Source organism: Bos mutus, chromosome 10 (genome assembly GCF_027580195.1).
Source record: "Bos mutus isolate GX-2022 chromosome 10, NWIPB_WYAK_1.1, whole genome shotgun sequence".
Classification (NCBI taxonomy): domain Eukaryota; kingdom Metazoa; phylum Chordata; class Mammalia; order Artiodactyla; family Bovidae; genus Bos; species Bos mutus.
In genome coordinates, this window is record NC_091626.1 from 15,837,153 (window position 1) to 15,864,396 (window position 27,244).

At 38.6% G+C, this 27,244-nt stretch overlaps 1 protein-coding gene across 3 annotated transcripts in view; it reads left to right on the plus strand.

The window, feature by feature from the left end:
* Positions 1-27,244, plus strand: part of KIF23 (kinesin family member 23) — a 40,819-nt gene that overhangs the window by 3,018 nt on the left and 10,557 nt on the right. For 2 of the 3 annotated variants that reach the window (XM_070377352.1, XM_070377353.1), the window contains exons 3-11: positions 489-617; positions 5,530-5,635; positions 18,153-18,289; positions 18,512-18,621; positions 18,984-19,154; positions 20,866-20,907; positions 21,582-21,694; positions 21,832-21,953; positions 23,535-23,637. In XM_070377352.1, coding sequence (XP_070233453.1) covers positions 489-617; positions 5,530-5,635; positions 18,153-18,289; positions 18,512-18,621; positions 18,984-19,154; positions 20,866-20,907; positions 21,582-21,694; positions 21,832-21,953; positions 23,535-23,637 — 1,033 coding nt within the window. The remainder of the gene's footprint in view (positions 1-488; positions 618-5,529; positions 5,636-18,152; positions 18,290-18,511; positions 18,622-18,983; positions 19,155-20,865; positions 20,908-21,581; positions 21,695-21,831; positions 21,954-23,534; positions 23,638-27,244) is intronic. The other variant, XM_005909684.2, reaches the window with a different exon arrangement.

A 27,244-nucleotide genomic window follows, 5' to 3' on the forward strand; every position in this document is an offset into this window, starting at 1 on the left:
TTTTTTTTTGTTTGTTTGTTTTAATTTTTGCCTTCATTGGCACTGGAGTGTTATCTCTTGATCTGAGTTGTGGGAACCAGATGCTTTGCATATACAGCTGAACAGTTTTCTCCCAACCCTATTACTGATTAAGAAGATGACGTTTTGAATGTCTCACTTTAGTATATTGTGTTAAGCTGGCAAGTTTTACCTGACATCCAATTCCAAACAATCCTAAAAGCTTTTCAGATATTTTTCATTGTGTGATATGTTCTTGATTTTTAGAGTTTTGATTTTATGTGCATTTAAAATTTTCTCATATCTAATATATATGTTTGCATTTGACAGTCAGCAAATTGGGTAGCAGATTTTTGGCTTTGGTAGCTCTTAAGTTTATATAGCTCTCAAGTTTAGATGCCAAATGTTGGTTGATGAATGAATAGATGAGTGAAGGAAAAGTCAGGTAAAAAGTCAGCCTTTGTTGTTTAAGCACCTTCTTGTATTTTCAGGTGTACTGTAGGGTACGCCCACTGAGCCTTCCTGAGCAAGAGTGTTGCATAGAAGTAATCAATAATACAACAGTTCAGCTTCATACTCCTGAGGGTAACAGACTCAACAGAAATGGAGACTATAAGGAGGTAATTCTGATTGGAACCAACTGTTTTTAATTGATAGGTTCTTTCTTGAATTGGTTTTCTACTTTTTAAATATGACAAAATTCCTGTGTTCCCACTTTACTGAAAGACTTATTTACTTCAGTCTAACTACCTACCATATTAAAAGTGTCTAATTTCTGGGTTGTATAAACACACCTTTGGTATACTGAAGTTAAAAGATTGTTTTTAGATGATAATTTCTTATACTGGATATTTATTGCTCTTTAGAGCATATGTTAGGGATAGTTTAATGTGGAATGATATCTGTGCTAGGCAGTTACATATAAATATATAGTTCCATGTGTGGGATTGAAGTAACATTTAATAGGCATTGTGTACTTGTATCGATTTCTTATGAAGTGTTTTTATTTTTGTAAACAAGCAAAGAGTTGAGTTCAGTAAACATGTGCTAAGCTGGAGGGTGGAAGGAGACTTTTAAAAATGAATAAGACATGATTCTTGCTTTTATGAAGCTTACAACTTAGTTGGGAGCACAGACGCTAAGCAAGTAATGCTCATAGGTAAGACAGAGATGTGCTTAAAGAAATGGACTCTGGGAATGCAGATAAAAAGATTAATTCAGGCTGTCAGCTCTTGTAGATGCCTTTACTCTTTTATGTACACTACTCCCGGGAGATTGTTGGTCAGACGCCTACCAGTGGCCTCTCTGGTGATGTGATGTGATGGACACCTCTTTGTCTTCATCATGATCTGTTTGTCAGCAGCACTGTTCTGTCTTCCCCCTCGAACTTTCCATGTTCTGTCTTTTATCGATAGCTTTACACACTGATTACATGGTAATAATTTTGGAATTTTTACCTTCAGCCTACATCTTTTCTCTAAACTGGAACGTCCACTGTTTGGATGCTGTGGCATGTCCAAAAGAACTCTTGAGTCTTTTTCCCCTCTAGATCAGTACTTCTCTTGATTTTTCTTGTCAGTAAATAACACCACCACCATCTATTTGCTCAAACCAGAAACCTTGTCCCTACCTTTTTCTTGGGGGCTTCCCTAGTAGCTCAGTTGGTAAAGAATCTGCCTGCAGTGCAGGAGACCTGGGTTTGATACCTGGGTGGGGAAGATCCCCTGGAGAAGGAAATGGCAACCCACTTCAGTACTCTTGCCTAGAGAATTCCATGGACAGAGGAGCCAGGTGGGCTACAGTCCATGGGGTCATAAAGAGTCAGACACGACTGTTGACTAACTTTCACTTTCACTTTTCTGTTATACCCTCTCATATCTAGTTCATCAGTAGATCGTATCAGTTTACTCTTATCAGTTTACTCTTGAAACTGTCCTTTTATTTCTATCTCTACTGCTGCTACCCTTGTCTGAGGCCTGTTTTAATTATGGAGACTAGTGCTTCTCAAACTGTCTATGGTGAAGAAGCAACTTTTTTATTTTCAGTGCATTGTGACTGATACTTTTATGCAGCTTTGCCACAAGAAACTGTTACACAATTGTAGGCAGAGTTAGACAAAGGAAAACTGGTTTATAATCTGTTCAGAGTAAGCTCACTGATCACATGCTGGGATGTTGCAGCCATGTGAAATGACTATAGAGGTTCTGAGCAATTACTCTCCATCTCTGTAATTACTTCCCCTGGACAGAAGACAGATAGCCTTCAGAGGGGCACTGGCCTGCCTGCTGACCACACTTTGAGTGGCATTGACAAGACTATGCTGAAGCCAATTGGACCACCTGCTTCCATTCTGAATCTTCTCTGATCTATTGCCACAGAGCAGCCAGTCAAAGCAGAAGTCAGACCTCACTATTTTCCTTTTTTTTTTTTAATTGAAGTACAGTTAAGTTACATGTTGTATTAGCTTCTGGTATACAGCAAAGTGATTCAGTTATACATATATGTACATATTCTTTTTCATATTCTTTTCCTTTATAGTTTACTACAAGATACTGAATACACCTGCCTGTACTATACAGAAGGATGTTGATGTTTATCTATTTTATATATGTTGTTGTTCAGTCACTAAGTTGTGTCTGACTCTTTGTGACCCCGTAGACTGCAGTACACTAGGCTTCCCTGTCCTCTACTATCTCCCAGGGTTTGCTCAAACTCATGTCCATTCAGTCAGTGATGCCATCCAACCAGCTCATCCTCTGTTGCCCCCTTCTCCTCCTGCCTTCAATCTTTCCCAGCATCAGGGTTTTAGTACTTTGTATCTCCTAATCCCAAACTCTTAATTTATACCCTCTCCCACCATTTTTCTTTTTAAAGCCTTCTAAAGGATAAAGTTTTAAAATGGGAAAATCCTATTTAACCTCACCTGTTAGTACTCATCCAATCCCGAATTGCTTGGATAAGCCAGAATCCTGCCTCAGGCCTTTTGCCTTAGCTCTTAGCAGGATGGCTCCTCATCCTCAGGTTTAGCTTAAACCACCTTCTCCAAGAGTTTGTCCAGACCACCCCCATCAGAAGTAGTACCATTCCTCCTTCTGTCCTGGTCTGTACTCTATACTTCCTTAATAGTACTTATCACAATCTGTAGACTTATTTACTTGTTTATGGTCTCTCTCCTCAGGTGAAATATGCACTTCTAGGGGATATGCACCTTATGTGTCCAGTTGGCCAGATACTCACTAAACATGGAGTAAGCATGAAGGAATGGTTTGGGAAGGCTCATGGAAGAGTAGGGCTTTGAGAATGTAAAATAGTTGAGAAGTGACTTATTGAATTTTACTTTTATTAGTTAATTTCATGTATGTGTAAATGGTACAAAAGCTTCGGTGGGGATTAAAAGTTCTCAGTATTTTGTGACAGAAGGCAACACTGGATAATGGAAAAAATGTTAGAATGGAAATGGCTTTGACAGCAATTAGCTTCATTGGCTTGGGCAAGTTCCTTCTTGGCCTCAGTTTTCTTCACCTGGAAGAGAGTGTGTATTGTTCATGAAGACTTGGAGGTCATCTCATTGACCTGTCACACTATCCTGTGTGTATCCTTTCAGTTCCAGGATTCTTTGTTCTTTCTGTGAACTCTAAAGCTGTTTTCTAAAGGGCTTTCCTCATAGCTCAGTTGGTAAAGGATCCACCTGCAATGCAGGAGACCCCAGTTCAATTCCTGGGTCAGGAAGATCTGCTGGAGAAGTGATAAGCTACCCACTCCAGTGTTCTTGGGCTTCCCTTGTGGCTCAGCTGGTAAAGAATCCACCTGCAATGTGGGAGACCTGAGTTCAATCCCTGAGTTGGGAAGATCCCCTGGAGAAGGGAAAGGCTACCCACTCTAGTATTCTGGCCTGGAGAATTCCGTGGACTATAAGGTTCATGGGGTCATAAAGAGTCAGACACGACTGAATGACTTTCATTTTCAAAGCTGTTCTATAGCATTGGAATAAGGACAAGGTGAGTGTTAGCTGAAGTAAGTGTGTGATGTGCTGCTTGCTGCTGTCGCTTCAGTCGTGTCCGACTCTGAGCGACCGCATAGACGGCAGCCCACCAGGCTCTGCCGTCCCTGGGATTCTCCAGGCAAGAACACTGGAGTGGGTTGCCATTTCCTTCTCCAATGCATGAACATGAAAAGGGAAAGTGAAGCCACTCAGTCGTGTCCGACTCTTAGCAACCCTAAGGACTGCAGCCTACCAGGTTCCTCCGTCCACGCTAGACAGTGTTTGAGACATGATTAGTATTAAGTGTGAGCTGTTGTTATGATAATGATGATGTATTTCAGTCCTAATCTATACGGTCTCCTTTTGGGGGAAAAAACTGCTAATAGTTTTCATAAGGGTTATGATATTGATATCTGAGCAGGTTGAATTTAAGATAAAAGGTATAAAACAGGGAAAAGGGGCCATGTGATAAAGGCTATAATCCATAATAAGTTCTAGTGAATACTCACACACCAAATAACAGCATTGATGTTCATGGAGCAAAAACAAAGAAATTCAAGAAACCTACAGGAACAGTTGCAATGTCTACAAGCTACTAAAACTAGGAAATAATAAAAATAGAATAGAATTCCAGTCTTTGGACAGTTAGGTCATTTTAGTTTACCTTGAAATGTATTTGTTTACCCCAGTCCCTAGTCTTATTTTCCAGTTGGAGTTTGGTAATGTTTTCGATAGTATAGCTATACTTTATGTCATATGTTGAAAGATCTGAGAATTGAAGTATTACTGTACTTTAAAGGTCACAATTATTTAAAATTTATTTTACATTAGAACACAGATCAGAGATTTCCCTCCAGGTCCAGTGGTTAAGACTCAGTCCTTCCACTGCAGAGGGCATGGATTCCATTCCTGATCAGGGAACTAGGATCCTGCATGCCTTGCAGTGTGGCAAAAAAAAAAAAAAAAAACAAACTCAGATGAGATTATATTGACAGTTATTTTCTAGTTTTAAAAAAGTAATACATCAAAACTCTTCATTTTTTACTGTTATGCTATTTTAGAATGACACCTTTATTAAAAAAAAAAGAAAGCAGTGAAGTAGTATATGAAGTAATGCTTGAGGATTTTCACAAATCTGTGACTGAATTGTTATAATACCTTTTGATCTTCTTTGTCACTTAATTAAAACAAAATCAGCCTTAGTGTATGAAGCATAAGTAGACTTAAGACTTTTCTCCTTATATACTTTTATACATATATGTATATAAAACACTTCAGTAGTTGTGACCATACTATACTTCAGTACTATAACCATAAATATTTACCAGTTTATAATTGGTATAATTTAAGTATGTCATGACTTTTTAAAGGTTCCAAGTTTAAAGTCTATTGATATCTTTTCTTTTCATGTCTAGATTTAATTCTTTTCATGTCTAGATTTAATTTTCATGTTCATAAGGAAACATCTGAATGTGTTTAAGCAGATGTATTTCTATCCTAGATATAGTGCGATTCCATTTATGTCCTTTTTATTTTTTCCTTCTCCGCAGACTCAGTATTCATTTAAACAAGTATTTGGCATTCATACCACCCAAAAGGAGCTCTTTGATGTTGTGGCTAATCCCTTGGTAGATGACCTCATTCATGGCAAAAATGGTATGATTCTGGAGTTTTGCTGAATTTTACTTTTTCTCTTCTGGTAAAACTTTTTTGATACTTACATATTTACTTTGTGTTTGGCCTTGAACTCAGTTAATTTATCAGGATTGTGTTAAACCTACTTTTTTGAGCAGTTGATTTTATTTTTTAATTCACTTATTTTTTTTAAATTTCATATTGGAGTATAGTTGATTTACGGAGAAGGCGATGGCACCCCACTCCAGTACTCTGGCCTGGAAAATCCCATGGATGGAGGAACCTGGTAGGCTGCAGTCCATGGGGTCGCTGGGAGTCAGACACGACTGAGCGACTTCACTTTCACTTTTCACTTTCATGCATTGGAGGAGGAAATGGCAACCCACTCCGGTGTTCTTGCCTGGAGAATCCCAGGGACGGGGGAGCCTGGTGGGCTGCCGTCTATGGGGTCACACAGAGTTGGACACGACTTAAGTGACTTAGCAGCAGCAGCAGCATAGTTGATTTGCATTGTTGTATTAGTCTCAGGTGTACAGCTAAATGATTCAGTTGTGCATATATCCATTCTTTTCAGATTCTTTTCCCATATAGATTATTACAGAATACTGAGTAGATTTCCCTGTGCTATACAGTAGGTACTTGTTGGTTATCTATTTTAAATATAGTAGTGTGTGTATGTCAGTCTCAAACTCCCAATTTATCCCTCTCCTTTGGTAACCTTTGGTAATCATAAGTTTGTTTTCTAAGTCTGTGAGACTGTTTCTGTTTTATAAATAGGTTTATTGGTGTACTTTTTTTTTTTTTAGATTCTACATCTAAGGGATATCATGTGATATTTGTCTTTCTCTGTCTGATTTACTTACTTATTCACTTAGTATGATTAATCTCCAGGCCCATCTATGTTGCTGCAAATGACATTATTTCATTCTTTTTATGGCTGAGTAATATTCCGTTTGATACATGTACCATGCCTTTATCCATTCATCTGTTGATGGACATTTGAGGTTGCTTCCATGTCCTGGCTATTGTAAACAGTGCTGCAGTGAATACTGGGGTGCATGTATCCTTTCAAACCATAGTTTACTCTGAATATATGCCCCAGTAGTGGCATTGCTGCATCCTATGGTAGCTCTATTTTTAGTTTTTTAAGGAATCTCCATACTGTTCTCCTAGTGGTGTACCAATTTACATTCCCACCAACACTGCAGGAGGGTTCCCTTATCTCCATGCCCTCTCCAGCATTTATTGTGTATAGACTGTTTGATGATGGCCATTCTGACCAGTTTGAGGGGATATCTCATTGTAGTTTTGATTTGCATTTCTCTAATAACGAGCAATGCTGAGCATCTTTTCATGTGCCTCTTGGCCATCTGTATATCTTCTTTGGGGAAATGTCTATTTAGGTCTTCTGCCCGTTTTTTATTTGATTGTTTTGGATGTAGAGCTGCATGAACTGTATCTTGGAGATTAATCTCTTGTTGGTCACATCATTTACAAATGTTTTCTCCCAGTCTGTTGGTTGTTTTTTCAATTTGTAGATGGTTTCCTTTACTGTGCAAAAGATTTACATTTTAACTAGGTCCCATTTATTTTTGTTTTTATTACCCTTGAAGGTGGGTCCAAAAGTTATCTCACTGATTTATGTCAGAGTGTGTGCTGCTTATGTTTTCCTCTAAGAGCTTTATAGCATTTGGCCTTACATTTAGGTCTTTAATCTATTTTGAGTTTATTTTTGTGTATGGTGTTAGAGAATATTCTAATTTCATTTTTTTTTTTTTTACATGTAGCTGTCAAGTTTTCTCAGCACCACTTATTGAAGAGACCCTTTTCTCCATTATACATTCTTGCCTCCTTTGTCGCAAATTGACCATAGGTGTGTGTTTCTAGGCTTTCTTTCCTGTTCCTTTGACCTATAATTGTGTTTTTTTGTGTGTGCGAGTATTGTACCATTTTGATTTCTGTAGGTTTGTAGTATAGTCTGAAGTCAGGGAGCCTGATTGCTCCCACTTCGTTTTTCTTTCAAAGGATTGCTTTGACTATTGGGGTGTTTTGTGTTTCTGTATAAATGTAAAGAAAATTTTTGTTTTAGTTTTATGAAAAATGCTGTTGGAAATTTGAGAGAAACTGCATTGAATCTGTAGATTGCCTTGGGGAGTATAGTCATTTTGACAATATTGATTCTTCCAATCCAAGAACAGGGTATAACTTGCCATTTGTGTCATCTTCAATTTCTTTCTTCAGTGTCTTACAGTTTTCAAAGTACAGATCTTTTGCCTACCAAGGTAGGTTCAGTCCTAGGTTTATTCTTTTTGATGTGATAGTAAATAGGATTATTTCCTTAATTTCTCTTTCTAGTCTTTCATTGTTAGTGTATAGGAATGCAAGAGATTTCTGTGTATTAATTTTGTATCCTGCAACTTTACCAGATTCATTGAGGAGCTATAGTAGTTTTCTGGTAGCATCTTTAGGATTTTCTGTGTCATCATATCATCTTCAAACAGTGACAGTTTTACTTCTTTTCCTTCTGGACTTCTTTTTCGTTTCTTCTTGGATTGTGGCTAGGACTTCTAACACATGTTAAGTAAAAATGGTTAGTAAACATCCTCATCTTGTTCCTAACCTGAGGGAATGCTTTCAGCTTTTCACCATTGAGTACGGGCGTAAACTGCAGGTTTGTCATATATGGCCTTTATTATGTTGAGGTGTGTTCCCTCTATGCCCACTTTCTGGAGAGGTTTTTGACAAAAGCATTTTCTGCATTTATTGAGATGATCAAAGGATTTTTATTTCTCAGTTTGCTAATGTGGTGAATCACATTGATTGATTTGTGGAAACTGAAAAATGCTGTATCCTTGAGATAAATCCCACTTGAAAATAGTTTAAGATCCTTTTTATGTGTTGACTGAAAAGATGAGTTTTCAAAGTTGTGAGTTAAATTTTATTTGGGGCAAAATGAGGACTGTAGCCCGGGAGACAGCACCTCAGATAGCTCTGAGAGACCGGTTTAAAGAAGTAGTGGGGGAAAGTCAACATAAAGATTTTGGTGAAGGGGAAGTTCAGTGCAATATAGCGCTTACTTTACAAAAGCTTTTCTGCTAGTTGTCAGCTGATGTCACTATGAAGGGATTTAGTGATTTTCTAGATATGAAGAGAGGCAAGGATTTGGATCATGAAATCAGTTCCTGAAAATATCTAACTATCTAAAGACCTTTTCCACCAGTTTCCCTAGAGCACAGAGTGACTCACTGTCCACCCTGAATTCCCCTCAGAGGGTGTTGAAGGTTGGCACCTGAAGCAGCATAGGGTTCAGGCGGCAAATGCTCTTGGCAAGTGCCAGTTTGTAGTTGATAACGTATTGTTGGTTGTGCTTTGCTAGTATTTGGTTGAGAATTTTTGCATCTATACTCCTCAGTCATCTTTGCCTGTAATTTTCTTTTTTGTCATAATTCTCTGATTTTGGTATCAGAATGATAGTGGCCTTATAGAATGAGTCTGGGAGAGTTCCTTTCTCTGCAGTTGTTTTAGAAGAGTTTCAGAAGAATAGATGTTAACTATTCTCTAAACATTTGATAGAATTCTCCTGTGAAACTGTCTGGTCTTGGACTTTTGTTTGTTGGGAGTGCCTTTTTTTTTTTAAATGACGTATAGTTGATTTACAATGTTATGTTAATTTCTTCTGTACTGCAGAGTGACTCAGTTATACACATATATATTCTTTTTTATATTTTCAGTTATGGTTTGTCCCAGGATAGTAAATGTATTTCCTTGTGCTATATAATAGGACCTTGTTCATCCATCCTATGTATAATAATTTGCCTCTGCTAACTCCAAACTCCTCCTCCTTCCCTAATCTGTTCTCTATATCTGTGAGTCTGTTTCTGTTTTGTAGATATGTTGATCTGTGTCATATTTCAATTCCACATGTAAGTTTTATCATGTTATTTGTCTTTTTCTGACTTAGTATGGTCATCTCTAAATCCATCCTTGTTGCTGCAGTGGCACTGTTTCATTCTTTTTTGTGTGTGTGTGGCTGAGTGATATTCCAGTATCTCTGTGTATGTATTTGTGTACACCATGTCTTTATCTATTCATCTGTCAGTGAACATTTATGTTGTTTCCATGTCTTGGCTATTGTAAACCATGAACACTGGGGTGCATGTATCCTTTCAAAACACGGTTTTCTTTAGATATATGTCCAGGAATGGGATTGCTGCATCCTATAATGGCTCTAATTTAGGTTTTTAAGTAACCTCCATACTGTTCTCCTTAGTGGTATACCAGTTTACAAACCCACCAACAATATAGAAGGGTTCTCTTTTCTCCAGACCCTCTCCAGCATTTGTTGTTTGTAGACTTCTTGATGAGGGCCATTCTGACTGGTGTGACGTGGTACCTTATTGTAGTTCTGAATTGCATTTCTCTAATGACTAGTGATGCTGATGATCTTTTCATGTGCCTCTTGGCCATCTGTATGTCGTCTTCGGGGAGATGTCTACTTAGGTCTTCTGTCCGTTCTGTGATTGGGTTGGTTGTTTTTGTAAAAGAGATGCATGTTGTTCAGTTGCTCTGTTGTGTCTGCTCTGTGACCCCACGGACTGCCGCACGCCAGGCCTCCCTGTCCTTCACCATCTCCCGGAGCTTGCTCAGACTCATGTGCATTGAGTCAGTGATGCCATCCAACCATCTCATCCTCTGTCGTCCCCTTCTCCTCCTGCCTTCAATCTTTCCCAGCATCAGGGTCTTTTCCAGTGAAGTTGGCTCTTTGCATCATGTGGGCAAAGTATTGGAGCTTCAGCATCAGTCCTTCCAATGAATATTCAGGACTGATTTCCTTTAGGATGGACTGGTTGGATCTCTTTACTGTCCAAGGGACTCTCAAGAGTCTTCTCCCACACCACAGTTCAAGAGCATCAGTTCTTTGGCGCTCAGCCTTCTTTATGGTCCATCTCTCACATCCATACATGACTACTGGAAAAACCATAGCTTTGACTATATGGACTTTTCTTGGCAAAGTAATGTCTGCTTTTTAATGCACTGTCTAGGTTTGTCACAGCTTTTCTTCCAAGGAGCAAGCGTCTTTTAATTTCATGGGTGCAGTCACCATCTACAGTGATTTTGGAGCCCAAGAAAATTAAGTCTCTCACTGTTTCCATTGTTTCCCTGTCTGTTCGCCATGAAGTGATGGGATCAGATTCCATGATCTTAGTTTTTTTGATTGTTGTGTTTTAAGCCAGCTTTTTCACTCCTCTTTCACCTTCAAGAGGCTCTTTAGTTCCTTTTTGCTTTCTGTTATAAGGATGGTGTCACCTGCATATCTGAGGTTATTGATATTTCTCCCTGCAATCTTGATTCCAGCTTGTGCTTCATCCAGCCTGTCACGTCACATGATATACTCTGCATATAAGTTAAATAAACAGGGTGCATGGGTTGTTTGTATTTTGGAGATATATCCCTTGTTGGTCACAATTTTTGCAAATGTTTTCTCCCAGTCTGTTGGTTGTCTTTTCATTTTGTTGATGGTTTCCTTTTCCGTGCAAAACTTGTAAGTTTGGTTAGGTCCCATTTGTTTCTTTTTGCTTTTATTTTTATTGCCTTGGGAGACTAACCCAAGAAAACATTTGTTACTGTTTATGTCAAAAACATCTTGCCTATGTTCTCTTCTAGAAGTTTTATGATATCCTCTTAGTTGTTTGCTTTCTGGTCATTCCATGTGGCATGCAGGAGTTTTCCAACCAGGGACTGAACCTGGGCCACCACAGTGAAAGCTCCAAATCCTAATCAGTAGACCACTAGGGAACTCCCAGTGTCTTACTATTAGTTATATTATTAAGCCATTTCAAGTTTATTTTTGTGTATGGTGTAAGGGTATGTTCTTTCTTCATCAGTTTACATGTGGCTGTCCTCTTTCCCAACACCACTTGCCACAGACACTGTCTTTTCTCCATTGTATATTCTTGCTTGCTTTATCAAAGATTAGTTGGTAAAAAAAGATTAATTGTTTATAGGTGTGTGGGTTTGCTTTGGGGTTCTCTATTTTGTTCCATTGATCCACCTATCTGTTTTCGTGCCAATATCCTGTTGTTTTGATTACTGTAGCCTTGTAGTATTGTCTGAAGTCTGAGAGAGTTATGTCTCTTGCTTTGTTCTTTTTCCTCAGGATTGCTTTGGCAATTCTGGGTCTTTTGGTTTCATGTTAATTTTAGTATTATTTGTTCTATTTTTGTGAAAAGTACCATTGGTAGTTTAATAGAAGTCACATTAAATCTGTAGATTGCTTTGGGTAGTCTGGCTCTTTTAGAAAAATTAGTTTTTCCAATCCAAGACCATGGGATATATCTTTCTATTTCTTTGAATCATTTTTAGTTTTCTTTATTAATGTTTTATAGCTCTCAGCATATGTCTTTCACCTCCTTGGTGATATTCATTCCTAAGCATTTTATGTTTTTTGGTGTGAGTTAAAAGGGATTGTTTATTTGTTGTTGTTCAGATGCCAAGTCATGTCCAACTCTTCACAACCCCATGGACTATATACAGCATGCCAGGCTTCCCAGTCCCTCCATTTCTTGTTTATTTACATTCACTTTTTGCTATTTCATTGTTAGTGTAAAGAAATGCAACTGATATCTGTATGGATACAAGATTAATCTTGTATCCTGCTACCTTACTCTGGAGAAGGCAATGGCCACCCACTCCAGTACTCTTGCCTAGAAAATCCCATGGATGGAGGAGCCTGGTAGGCTGTAGTCCATGGGGTCGTGAAGAGTCGGACACGACTGAGCGACTTCCCTTTCACTTTTCACTTTCATGCACTGGAGAAGGCAATGGCCACCCACTCCAGTGTTCTTGCCTGGAGAATCCCAGGGATGGCGGAGCCTGGTGGGCTGCCGTCTATGGGGTCGCACAGAGTCGGACATGACTAAAGCGACTCAGCAGCAGCAGCAGCAGCTACCTTACTGAATTTGTTTATCAGTTCTAGTGGTTTTGTGTGGAAAAACCACTTTAGGGTTTTCTGTATATGTTATCATGTCATCTGTGTATAATGACAATTTACCTCTTTCTAACCAATGTAATTGCTTTTTATTTCTTTTTCTTGTCTGATTGCTTTGACTAGCACTTCCAATCCTATGTTGAAGAGAAGTGGTGAGAGTGGACATCCTTGTCTTATTCCAGATTTTAGTGGGAAGGCTTTCATTCAGCTTTTCACCATTTTCTGTGGGTTTGTCATAAATAGTTTTTATATTGAGATATGTTCCCTCTGTACCCAGTTTCAGAAGGATTTTTATCATGAATGGATATTGAATTTTGTCAAATGCTTTTTCTGCAGCTATTGAGATAATCATGTGGCTTTGGTCCTTTCTTTTATTAGTGTGTATCACATTGATTTTATGTATGTTGAATCATTCTTGGAATCCTGGGATGAACCCAACTTGATCATGCTCTATGACTTTTTTAATATGTTGTCGGATTTCAGTTTGCTAGTATTTTGTTGAGAATTTTTGTGACCTTATTCATCAAAGATAATGGCCTGTAATTTTCTCTTTTTCTGTGGTATCCTTGTCTAGTTTTGATGTCAGGGTGAGTGGTGGCCTTGTTGAATGAGTTTGGGAGTGTTCCTAACTGCAGTTTTTTTGGAATATTTTCAGAAGGATAGGTGTTAACACTTCCCTTAATGTGTGATAGAATTTTCCAGTGAGGCCGTGCGGTTCTGGACTTTTGTTTGCTGGAGGTTTTAATCACAGTTTCAATTTCAGTACTTATGATTGGTTTTTTCATATTTTCTGTTTCTTCCTGGTTAGTCTTGGGAGATTATGCCTTTCTAAGAATTTGTCCATTTCTTCTATGTTACCCATTTTATTGGCAAACACTTAATTGTGGTAGTCTCTTCTGATTGTATATATTTCTCTAGTCTCCTATTTCAATTGTAATTTTCTTGATTTGATCCCTCTCCCTTTTTTTCATGAGGAGTCTGGCCATAGGTTTGTGAATTTTGTATATCTTTTCAAATAACCACCTTTAGTTTCATTGTTCTTTTCTGTTGTTTTCTTTATCTCTGTTTCATTTATTTCTGCTCCAACCTTTATGATTTCTCTTTCTTTCTACTCTGAGTTCTGTTTGTTCTTTCTCTAGTTGCTTTTGATATCAGGTTATGTTCTTTACTTGAGATTATTCTTGTATTTTCTAGTGCTTTTTTTTTTAACAATTGCAAAAAGCTACTTATCTTTTAATTGAAATATAATGATAATATATTAATATATTAATATTAATATTTAATATATTATAAATATATTAAATGATAATATAATTTGTATATATTTATAAGGTTACAGCACCTTATATGTATAATTAGATCATTTATATATTGTAATGTGATTGCCATTGTAGCAATAATTAGCACCTCTATCATATTTCATAATTATTCTTTCTTTTTAGTAGTTGGAATAATTAAGTTCTAGTCTCTTAGCTAGTTGGATATTTGTAATACAGTTGTTTAGTCACTACGGAGAAGGCAATGGCACCCCACTCCAGTACTCTTGCCTGGAAAATCCCATGGACGGAGGAGCCTGGTAAGCTGCAGTCCATGGGGTCGCTAAGAGTCGGACACGACTGAGTGACTTCCCTTTCACTTTTCACTTTCATGCACTGGAGAAGGGAATGGCAACCCACTCCGGTGTTCTTGCCTGGAGAATCCCAGGGACAGGAGAGCCTGGTGGGCTGCCATCTCTGGGGTCGCACAGAGTCAGACACAACTGAAGTGACTTAGCAGCAGCAGCAGCAGTCACTAAGTCGTGTCCAACTCTTTGTGACCCATGGGCTGTAGCCTGCCAGGCTCCTCTTGCCAGGATTTCTCAGGCAAGAATACTGGAGTGGGTTGCTATTTCTATCTCCATTATAATATAGTACTGTTGTCTATATTCACTGTACTGTGCATTATATCTCTAGGTCTTATTTACCCTTGTTGTAAGTAGTAAACTTAACATCTCTTCTCTCCTCCCACTTACTGTTCCCAAGTAACCCCTGTTTTACTTGATTTTTACAAGTTTGGCTTTATAAAATTCCACAAATAAGTGACATCAGAGTACTTGTTTGACTTAGCTCACTTAGCATAATGTGCTCAAGGTTTATCCAGGTTGTCTCAAATGGCAAGATTTTATTCCTTATTATGAAAGTGAAAGTCACTCACTTGTGTCCGACGGTTGTCTCAAATGGCAAGATTTTATTCCTTATTATGAAAGTGAAAGTCACTCACTTGTGTCCGACTCTTTGTGACCCCATGGACTATACAGTCTATGGAATTCTCCAGGCCAAAATACTGGAGTGGTAGCTGTTCCCTTCTCCAGGGTATCTTCCCAATCCAGGGATCGAACCCAGGTCTCCTACATTGCACACACATTCTTTCCAGCTGAGCCACCAGGGAAGCCCTTTCCTTATTACAGCTGAATAATATTCCATTGTGTTTATATAACATATTTCTTTGTCCATTGGTTTGTGGATGCTTAGGTTGTTTCCACGTCTTGGCTATTGTAAATAATTCTGAAATGAATGGGGGGTGTAAATATCTTTTCAAGGTAGTTTTTAAATTTTCTTCAGAAACTTCATTATGTTTAGGTATGTTTCTTCTGTACCCAATCTGCTTAGGGTTTTTATCATGAAAGAATGTTGTATTTTGTCAAATTGTTTTTCTGCGTCTATTGAGATGATCATGTGATTTTATCTTTTATTAATATGTTTATTGAATTCCTTACATTGAACCATCCTTACATTCAAGGCATAAATCCCACTTGGTTGTTATGTATAATTATTTTTAACTGTTCTTGAATTCAGTTTGCTGATACTTTGTCGAGACTTCCTGTTCCTATATTCATCAGGGATGTCGGGTCTGTAGTTCTCATTTCCTGCGGTGTCATTACCTGGCTTTGGTTTCAGGTTAATGCTGGCCTCATAGAATGAGTTTGAAAGTTCCCTTCTCAAATTTTTGTGAAGAGCTCGAGAAGGACTGATGTTGGTGACTCTTTAAATGTTTGATAGAATTCTTCAGTGTAACCATCTTGTCCTCGGGTTTTCTCTGTTGGGAGGTTTATGATTACTGATTTAATCTATTTGGTTATTATTGGTCTGTTTATATTTTCTATTTCTTCCTGATTCAGTCCTCTTTTTAAAGTTTATATTTTATATTGGAGTGTAGTTGATTAAGAATGTCATGTTAGTGTACAGCAAAGTGGTTCACTTCTGCGTATACTTGTATCTGTTCTTTTTCAGGTTCTTTCCCAGTTTAGGTTATTACATAATACTGACTAGAGTTCCCTGTGCTATATAGTAGGTCCTTGTTGGTTATCTATTTTAAATAAGCAGTGTTTATATGTCAATCCCAAAATACCAATTTACCCCTTCCCTTTGGTAACCTTGTTAAGTTTGTTTTCTAAGCCTGTGAGTTTGTTTGTTTTGTAAGTAGGTACATTTATCATTTTTATTTTTTTTTAGATTCTGCATATAAGCAATATCATGTGATATTTGACTTAGCTTCACTTAGTCTGATAATCTACAGGCCCATCAATATTATGCAAATGGCATTATTTCATGCATTTTAATGGCTGAGTAATATTCCATGTGTTTGTATACCACAATTTCTTTATCTCTTCCTCTGTTGATGGACATTTAGGTTGTTTCCACATCCTGGCTATTGTAAATAGTCCTGCAGTAAACACTGAGGGGCATGTATCTTTTTGAGTTACAGTTTTCTCCAGGTGTATTCCCAGTAGTGGGATTGCTGGATCTTCTTTTCCAGTTTGGATTCCTTTTATTTCTTCTTCTTCCCTGTTTTCTGTGGTTAGGACTTCCAAAACTATGTTGAATAAAACTGGTGATAGTGGACATCCTTTTCTTGTTCCTGAGCTTCTTAATGGGAATTCATTCCGCTTTTCACCATTGAGTAAGTGACGTTAGCTGTAGGTTTTTCACATATGGCCTTTATTGTGTTCCCTTAGTACCCACTTTCTGGGCAGTTTATCAAATGCTTGCTGAATTTTTTCAAAGGCATTTCTGCACCTATTGAGATGATCACATATATGGCTTTTATTCAGTTTGTTAATGTAGTGTATCACACTGACTGATCTGCGGATATTGAAAAATCATTGCATACCTGGGATAAATCCCTCTTGATCATGGTGTGTGATGCTTTTAATGTATTGTTAGGTTTGCTTTGCTAGTACTTTGCTGAGGATTTTTGTGTCTTTGTTTATCAAGAGATGAGCAGCGTATTCATCTGTGTAATTTTTTTTTTGAGGTATTCTTGACTTTTTTATCAGGATTATAATGGCCTAATAGAATGGGATTATTTCTTCTGCAATTTTTTGGGGATAGTTTCAGAGGGATAGATACAAACTCTTCTTTAAATGTTTGATATTTGCCTGTGAAGCCATCTGTTTCTGGACTTTTTTGTTTGGGATTTTTCCAGTCAGTTTCAATTTTAGTACTTGTGATTGGTCAGCAAACCAGATTTTAGTTTCATTGCTCCTTTCTGTTGTTTTCTTCATCTCTATTTAATTCTGCTCTAATCTTTATAAATTCTTTTGTTCTACTTGATTTGGGTTTTGGTTGTTCTTTTTCTAGTTGTTTTGGTGGTGATGGTGGTGGTTTAGTTGCTAAGTCGTGTCTGACTCTTGTGACCCCATGGACTGTAGCCTGTCAGGCTCCTCTGTCCATGGGATTCTCCAGGCAAGAATACTGGAGTGGGTTGCCATTTCCTTCTCCAGGGGATCTTCCCGACCCAGGAATTGAACCTGGGTCTCCTGCATTGCAGGCAGATTCTTTACCGACTGAGCAACAAAGTTGCTTCAGGTGTAAGGGTAAGTTGTTTGAGATTTTTCTTGTTTTCTGAGGTAAGACTGTATTGCTATAAACTTCCCTGTTAGAACTGCTTTTCCTGCATCACATAGGTTTTTAATTATTATGTTTTTGTTGTCATTTATCTTCAGGTATTCTTTGATTTTCTGATTTCTTCAGTGATCTATCAGTTGTTTAGTAGCATCGTTTAGCCTCCACTTGTTTGGGGTTTTTTGACAGTTTTTTTTCTTGTGATCGATTTCTAATCTTCTAGTGTTGTGGTCAGAAAAGATGTCTGATATGATTTCAATTTTCTTAAATTTACTGAGACTTATTTTGTTATCCAGCATATGATCTATCCTGGAAAATGTTTCATGCGCACCTGCGACGAATGTGTATTCTGTTGCTTTTGGACAGGATGTTCTATAAATATCAGTTAAGTCTCTGGTGAGAAGTGTCATATAAGGCCTGTGTTTCCTTATTGATTTTCTGTGTGGATGGTCTGTCCACTGATGTAAGTGGGCTGTCAGAGGCTCCCTATTACTGTTTTACTGTGATTTCTCCATTTGTGTTGTCAGCATTTACCTTATTTATTGAGGTATCGAGTAGTTAATATTAAGTGTTTTCTAATACAGTATTAGAAATATTATAAGTGAAGAACTTTTAAGATACAACCCATTGTGACTTTCACATATAATTGTGGCTTGTTATGTTGTAGGTCTCCTTTTTACATATGGTGTGACGGGAAGCGGAAAAACTCACACTATGACTGGCTCTCCAGGGGAAGGAGGGCTGCTTCCTCGCTGTTTGGACATGCTCTTTAACAGTATAGGGTCATTTCAAGCTAAACGATATGTAAGTGTGTGTGGTTTTTTTTAAATTGTATTGTGACTCTCACTAAAAGACATAGGTGCTAAAATACCTGTGAATATAATTATTAAGGGAGAGCTAAGGCACTGAATACCTTTTAAAACCTTAAATGTGTTTAAATGTTAACTGTCTTGTTTCTTAAATATATTTCTTACTATTTATGACAAAGTCTAAAAATTATGGTCTGATTTTTGCCCTCACTTCAAGGTTTTTAAATCTAATGATAGGAATAGTATGGATATACAATGTGAAGTTGATGCTTTATTAGAACGGCAGAAGAGAGAAGCCACACCCAATCCAAAGACCCCCTCTAGCAAGTAAGTAATTATATGTTTTAATTCTGGCCTCATGGGAACCCTGTCTGGTCAGGTCAGAAGTGGAGAAGTTGGTCTGACAATTGACTTTAGTGAGATAAAAGTTGAGGGATGTTCTTAATTATTTTTGCTCAGATGTTCTATTTGGTTTTGAATGCACTGCTCTTGAATCACTGTGTAGGGAAAAGGTGCCACTCGGGGTGAAAGAAGGTATAAAAGTCTGTGCCGTGTATCTGGGAAGACATGGGAGAACGTTGGCCCAGCCATGAGTATGAATAAAGTTGCTCTGTGCATTCTTGCTTGTAATAGAGGTCATTTCTCATAATGTGTAAGATGAGATTGAGACTTTTTTTTTCTTTTTTCAGACGACAAGTAGATCCAGAGTTTGCAGATATGATAAATGTACAAGAATTTTGCAAAGCAGAAGAGGTTGATGAAGATAGTGTCTATGGTGTATTTGTCTCTTATATTGAAATATATAATAATTACATATATGATCTATTGGAAGAGGTGCCATTTGATCCCATAAAGCCTAAGTAAGTAGTGGAGAGAGTCCCTTCTTAGCTGACTAACCTTGACGAAGTCACTTCACATCAGTGACCTTAGTTTCCTCAGCTATAAATGGGGATAAAGCTTACTTCTGTTTTAAAAATGAAATATAACTCATATATCATGCAGTTGGTGTGTGGTGAATAGTTCTGTTATTTACTTGATATATAGTTAGTTGTATTAGGAAAACCAGTGGTTAAAGCATCTAAGGAGAATATTTGCTTTAGACTTTACTTTTGGAGAAGGAAATGGCAACCCACTCCAGTATTCTTGCCTGGAGAATCCCATGGATGGAGGAGCCTGGTGGGCTATAGTCCACAGGGTCGCAAAGAGTCATGACTGAGCGACTTCACTTTCACTTTACTTTTAAAAACTCTTGGCCCTAGGCTATATTTTGAGAAAGATCTTAATTGTATAAATAAGTGTCCCTATAGATGTGCCTTGGGGCTACCTTTCAAGAACCTAACACTTAATGTTGGGAATTTGCAGCCTGTAATCTGTGTCCTGGTGATCTCCACAGAATGGAGCCTAAAGCTGCTGTCTGCACAGCTCATAGTCACATACCTTCCATCATTGATTAATAAGAAGCGACATCCGTATTGTCATTGCACCAGAGTTAAAAGACTGTGCCTTAGATTTCCTTGGGTCTTGCCCTGCTGAGACTGAAGGCCAGCTACAGTCTGCATTACATGTTACCTCTGTGCCAGAGTGGACTCCAGAGTCTCACATCTAATAACAGTACCTTGTTCATAGTCTTCAGCTAAATGCTTGTCTTCAATGCTGTCTGTTAGGGCCTCTTAAGACGTGAATAATGTGAAGACCTGTATTATATATTTAACATTTGCGTATATGACTCAGTCAGATATTATTGAAGGAACAGCTAGATTTGGAAAACCATTACACTGAGGTGTCAGTATATCCACTTTATATTATAAATATAATATTTATATTAAAGAGTTTATAGACTATTTTATAGATGAATTACTTTTTAACTTAGTATTTATATTAAATACTTAGTGTTTATAGACTAAATTATTATCAGGCTTCCCTGGTGGCTCACTTGGTAAAGAATCCGCCTGCAATGCAGGAGACCTGGGTTCGATCCCTGGGTTGGACAGATCCCCTGGAGAAGGAAATAGCAACCCACTCCAGTATTCTTGCCCGGGAAATCCTATGGACAGAGGAGCCTGGCAGGCTATAGTCCGTGGGGTCCTAAGAGTCGGACATGACTTGTCAACTAAACCACCACAGACTAATTACTTGTTTCAAAGTGTCAGTTGTGTGTACCAGTTTCCTAAACTTTTTTGATGTCATTTGTTGCTACCAATCACTTTCACTCTGCACATGTACCAAGTTTCTGTTTGATCTGTTCCAAATGAGATTGTTTTCTAAGAAGCCTATCTTGTTTATATTATGTAAATGACTGACAAATGTGACTGTATGCCTTGTAACCTTCCTGGTAACACCTTGAATGAACTCACAGGGTGCTTATTTGGCAGTGAATTCATTTTGTTAGGGTGGTGTTTAACCTGTTTTGTTTTGTTTTGTTTTTGAGCTGATTTAAGGTTTAGTTTTTGATACAATGAAGGAGAATTTTAAAGATATGACTCACTGTAACTGTCACATACTCTAGACTGAATGTGTTGTTATGAGATGGCTGCTGTAGAAACAGTAACGTCTGCCTTATTCCTTTGGTAGGTGGAACAGTTGCAGCACACCCATGAGGAACACAGATTTTGTGTATGTGATGTGTTGACTCTTTTCTTAAGGAGAAGGGTGCAGTTATACTAGTGGTTGGCATTTGTGGCATGTTCGCATGTAGGTGATTTTTCATTGGTCCTGGGCCGGCTGCTACCTTATCTAAGTCCCTTCTTCCTGAGAAATCTGCCATTGGCTGAATAATGGTGGCTGGTGACTGTTTCTGCCCCAACTATTCACACGACTGAGGCCAAACAGGCAGCATCTTCCCCATCTTCATCCTACCTTAAGAGTAAAACTTGACCAGCCACTTTGAAAGGATTGCCACTCCTGGTATATACCAAACTCCTTCTGAATTTGTTTTGTTGTTGACAGAACCAGCTCAATCTGTTGATCTTTTAAAATTAAGAAAATGCTAGATTTTGATGCTTAACCTTTGCATGTGATGGTGCTTACCACTACTGTGATCTCTGATTAGTAAGTGTTGTTTCATGTGCTTTGTAGGAATCAATTAGAGCAAAGCTTTTATAACAAAATAGATTCCTGTTATGTAACTAATCTTAACTGTATATCCTTATTCTTATCCAAGTGTAATATTCTTCTGGAGTCTTGCTTAGGCTTATTCCCATTGTAAGAATGGATATCATGTTGCCTGACATTTTAGTCCTTAAGTCCTGGGATAGTTTAGGAAACTAATGTTTTTTTCTTTCCCCTAGACCTCCACAATCTAAACTGCTTCGTGAAGACAAGAACCATAACATGTACGTTGCAGGATGTACAGAAGTAGAAGTGAAATCTACTGAGGAGGCTTTTGAAGTTTTCTGGAGAGGTTAGAAGCAGAGTTAGAAGTACAAATATATAAAGTGATAAATATAATCCTGAAAGTTGCTACTCTACTGACAATACTTTTTAGTTGGGTAGAAAGTATATACACTGAAATGAGCAATGATTTCTCTGTCACTGTAGGCCAGAAAAAGCGACGAATTGCTAACACACATTTGAATCATGAGTCGAGCCGTTCCCATAGTGTGTTCAACATTAAATTAGTTCAGGCTCCCTTGGATGCAGATGGAGACAACGTCTTACAGGTAAAGGTTTAATGTGTGGAGTTTTTCCTGTTCTGAATCCTTAATTTAGGAATTAGGGTTAAATCATGAAGGTTTCATTACACTGAATACTGTGCTAGAATTATCTTATGTGTAGCTGATGACATTTTTAAAAAATGTTCCATTAATTAGGTAGTATAGTTCTGGGAAGTGTTAGTTGCTCATGACTCAGTCGTCCGACTGTTTGAGACCCCATGGACTGTAGCCTGCCAGGCTCCTCTGTCCATGGGATTCGCCAGGCAAGAATATTGGAGTGGGTTACCATTCCCTTCTCCAGGGGATCTTCCCGACCCAGGGATAGAACCTGAGTCTCCCGCATTATAGGCAGATTCTTTACCATCTGAGCCACCAGGGAAACTCTTGTTCTAGGAAACCGGCTATTAAATCATAGAACCTGGAATTTTGTTGTGAAAAAGATTTACAAATCTTTATAAATATCTAATAGAGGAGACAAAATATGATTCATTGTTTTTCTCTGAAGACTCATTTTGTATGTAGAAATTGTTCCTGGTTTTAAAATGTTACCAACAAACTTTTCAGGAGTGGTCAGTTTTAGACTGTTCTCTCTTGGTGACAGGCCAGTGGAGCCTGCAGCTGCTGGTCACTGTTTAAAGCTGGGCCTTTTATGCTGCAAGGCTTATATTAATTAGTAACAGCATCTGAGCCTGAATGTAAAAATCATTTAATGAGTTTAAGGTATTAAAATGTAATCCCATTCAAAACATACTGTGAAATTGTGGTATATCACGAAGGTTTTCAGATGGCAGTAGATGGTACGGCATGGTACTAAAGACCACCAGGATTTGAATTCTGGTTTGTATGCATTTACTAGCTGTAATTACCTAGTTGTTATAAACTCCTCTACATAATAAATAATTTCTATGTGATAAACAATTTCTGCATACAAAATGAGTCTTCAGAGAAAAACAATGAATCATAACATATTTAATCCCCTCTATTAGATATTTATAAAGATTTGTAAACCTTTTTCACAACAAAATTCCAGTTGTAATGCTGTGAGGATTAAATGAGGTGATGCATGTAAAGCCATTGCTTGGCTTACAGTCAGCACTTGATAAACGTTAGCTAGAAAATGCTTCTCAGTCTCTATACACTTGCTTTCCTCTGAATCACATCTAATGTATTAGTAATATCAGTTATGTGTCTCTTGACTTTCTTATAAAAGTTATTAGAGTATCATGAAATTATTACGCTGTAAGATTATTAAATATCTCATTATACAAATGTTTAGTCTTGCTCTAGACTATTTAGCAGACATTTATTGAGCTCCTACTGAGTACTTGAAACTGCGGTACTGGAGATGAAGTGGCTGAAAGACAGAGTTCCTGTTTTTATGGAGCTTACAGTGTAACATAGTCTGCAAGTAATGTCATGAGGATATTTATCATATGCTTTTAGTAAACTGTTCCCCCCAAACATGTATCCTTCCCCCTTATTATGCATTTTGTATTATGTAAACCTTATATTCGTAAGACTTAATTTCACTTGAACATATTTAAAGAACACTGTAAACTCATGTGATTGGCATTATCTTCCCTTCAGGAAAAAGAACAAATCACTATTAGCCAGTTGTCCTTGGTAGATCTTGCTGGAAGTGAAAGAACTAACCGGACAAAAGCAGAAGGGAACAGATTACGTGAAGCTGGTGAGCAAAGCATAGTATTTACTTATTGCTACAACTTTCAAAAACTCGCAGTGCCAGTTTATTGCCTGCTTATTGATGGTTTAAGCCTAACTGTCTGAAATTTGACTAAAAATTTAGAGGCTAAGTGACTAGTGCTTCTTCTTTAGTTACGCTGGTTTCATGTTGATCGGTTACACTAATTTCTCTAAGAATGACGTGGTGGTTTAGTCGCAAAGTCATGTCTGACTCTTGGGACCCCATGGACTGTAGCCCTCCAGGCTCCTCTGTCTGTGAGATTTTCCATGCAAGAATACTGGAGTGGGTTGCCAATTCCTTCTCTAGAGGATCTTTCCAACTCAGGGATTGAACCTGCGTCTCCATGCTGCAGGTGGTCTCCTATCTTGCATGCAGATTCTTTACTAAGCCACCAGGGAAGCCTAAGAGTGAGGAAAAGTGACTAAATATAAAGTAAGTTATATTCCTGTTGAAAGTGTTATATCTATGGCTAGAGTGGTCCATAAAATTAAGTGATTTAATAGTTCCTCCAACATTCACAGTGGTAAAAATCGGCTTCCGGAGATAGGAAAAATCTTTGAACACAAAAGCCATCTGAAATCTGTTTTTCTTTTTTAATTTTTCATTTAGTACAGCCATTTATGATATGATTTATGCTAATAACATTCATGGAGTACCTACTGTGTTACAGGAATTGAAGACATACCTAGTACAAGAGAGGCAAACAGCTAGTAGAGCGTGAGGGAGGTGAGCAGCAGGTGCTATGGGAATACAGAGCCAGGCTATTCCATCCATTCTGGGGCTGTATGTGAGATGGGGCTTTGGCGAAGAATGCGTGGAGCTGATGAGGCATGAGCTCTTAGAAGAGCAATGGGATTAAAGCCATCATCCCTGGGAGAACATGGCATGGTCAGGGCAGCTGGAGTGGAGGGTGTGGGTTGGTGAACTGTGGCCCCTGAGGCAGGAGGGCAAGGCAAGTTCATGAAGACCCTGGACTATCACATTAGTGTGAATTTCTTGTTGTAGGAATAATGGTGACTACCAATTATTAAGGGCTGAGTATTTATCATAGAATCTACTATATATCGGAGAAGGCGATGATACCCCACTCCAGTGTTCTTGCCTGGAGAATCCCAGGGACGGGGGAGCCTGGTGGGCTGCCGTCTATGGGGTCGCACAGAGTTGGACACAACTGAAGCAACTTAGCAGCAGCAGCAGTAGCAGCTACTGTATATGGGCTTGATTTCTTGATTCTGACTTTACAGGATTGGATCATACCCATTGTGTCAGACTGGAAGAGGTTAAGTAATTTTCCCAAGGTTAGAGCCTGGTTCAAACCCAGGTTGGTTGAACTTCCAAAACTTGTTATCTTTCTGCTGTTACACAGCCAGTGAAGGATCAGTTTTAAAAAGATTTTCCCAGTGTAGTAGATTAATTATCAGAGGCAAGTCTGGAGAGATGAAAACCAGTTGGGAACCTTTTGCAGTAATTCAGATGAGCAGTCCTGTCACCTGGAGGCAAAGGTCAGCCAAAACTAAGAGCTAGTTTGGAAGCAGGCCCACCTGGATGTGGAGAGGAAGGAAGAGAGGAGGATAAATCAAAGAAAACCTTGATTGAGGAGAAGTAGTTTGAGGTGCAGGTGTGGGCAGCTAAGAGTTGTATGTTGCACATACTCAATTTATTCAAGTGTAGGTGCCTAGCAACTGGATGCAGAGGTAGGTAGATATGGAAGGAGAGAGATTTGACTTGAGGATTATAGGTTTAGGTTTTGCCAGTGAAGACATGATTGAAGCGATGGGGAAGATAAGATTATTCATGGAGTAAAAGGAGGAACACTGAGGGCAGGGCCTCGAGGACAATAGATCCTTGAGTCTGGGAAGGACAGTAGTGGGTAATAGCCAGGTGGCTTGGAGTTATGAAGTGACTCAACACACACTTTTTAAAAAATTTTTTATTTTTTGCTGTTCCGAGTCTTTGTTGCTGCGTATGTTTTCTCTGGTTGCAGTGAGGGGGTCTACTCTCCAGTTGCAGCATGCAGGCTTCTCATTGTGGTGGCTTCTCTTGCTGAGAAGCAGGAGCTCTAGAGTGCACGGGCTTCAGTAGTTGCAGGGCATGGGCTCAGCAGCTGTGGTGCACTGGCTTAGCTGTTCTGCATGAGTGTTCAGTCGTGTCTGATTCTTTGTGACCTGGTGGACTGTAGCCCACCAGGCTCCTCTGTACATGGGATTTTCCAGGTAAGAATACTGGAGTGGGTTGCCATTTCCTTTTCCAGGGGATTTTCCCAACCCAGGGATTGAACCTGCATCTCTTGTGTCTCCTGCATTGGCAGGCAAATTCCTTACCACTGAGCCACCTAGGAAGCTCTGGGCTTAGTTGCCTAGGACTAACAGCACACACGCAGTATATACGTCTATATGAAAAGACAAAGCATCCAGAATCCATATCACAAGAGGAAGGACTGACCTTGGAAAAGCAGGTTTAGCTGGATTGGAAGGAAAGAAGAAACCTGAGGATTCTGATGCTTTGGGGACAAGAACAGAAACCTTATCAGTGTTGACATGATGGGGAAGAGGTGACACGGTTAGGGAGTTAAAAGTAGACTGGGGCTGGTTTGTGGCTGGGGCACATGACAACCTCAGGTTTCTAGAGGTTTCGGAGTTCTGAGTGACAAGGTTCAGGGCGTGGCTGTAATGCTAGAGAAAGATTTCCTGGACTTGCGGTCTGGGCCCTCTGATGGCATGTTAGAGTGACCTTCCTGTTAGATGCTGAAGTTGACCCAGGAGCTGGCATGTAAGGGGAATGTGTTTGAAGAACAACAGCAAGGGACTAGGAAAATGCGGCTGGCCGCCTGCTGCTCACCATCCTTTTAATATGTCATGCTTTTAGAAAGTAGGCAACTTTTATTCACAAGGCTGCAGGAGAAGCACCACTCTTCTGGGAAATAAAAATAAGGTTGTACGGTTTTGCATCATGGGTGGGGTGAAGCCTGTGGATATGATTCAGAATATTTTAGAATGTATACCATAAAATACAGGATTACAAAGAAACCAATTAGACTGAAATGTGTTTTTAAAAGTTTTCTTAAAACCTTTGTCATACAGTAATTTATGTGCTTTATTAATGCCTTAAACCTGACAGCATGTCTATAACTACATAATTTCAAAGTAGCAATGAATGTAAGTATCTTGAGATAGGCAATAAACTGTTATAAAAGTTATCTGTGACTTCTGTTGATTAAAAAGCACAAGTACTACTATTACCATTACTGTAGGTGTTTGGCCTACATTCATAATTGAAGAAATAGCTAAATTTCAGAGGTTAGTAAGAAAAAAGATGCATTTACTTCCCAACCATGTATGCACACTCCCTGAAGTGTACCCATGGACTACATCCAGATCACAGGTGGCCATTAGAGAAAGAGATGGAATGGATCATTCTGTGAGAGGTCTGAGGGTATGGCAAGTCTGCTAGCAGCGATATGGGTTTTGAAGAACACATGGAAGAACGGAGGAAGGACAGTGCGAGCTGGGGTCAAGGGGGAGAAAGCATGAATCATGGAATATCTTGGAGGCACAGATGAGCTCTGTATTTTGAAAGGTGGCCAAGAATGAAA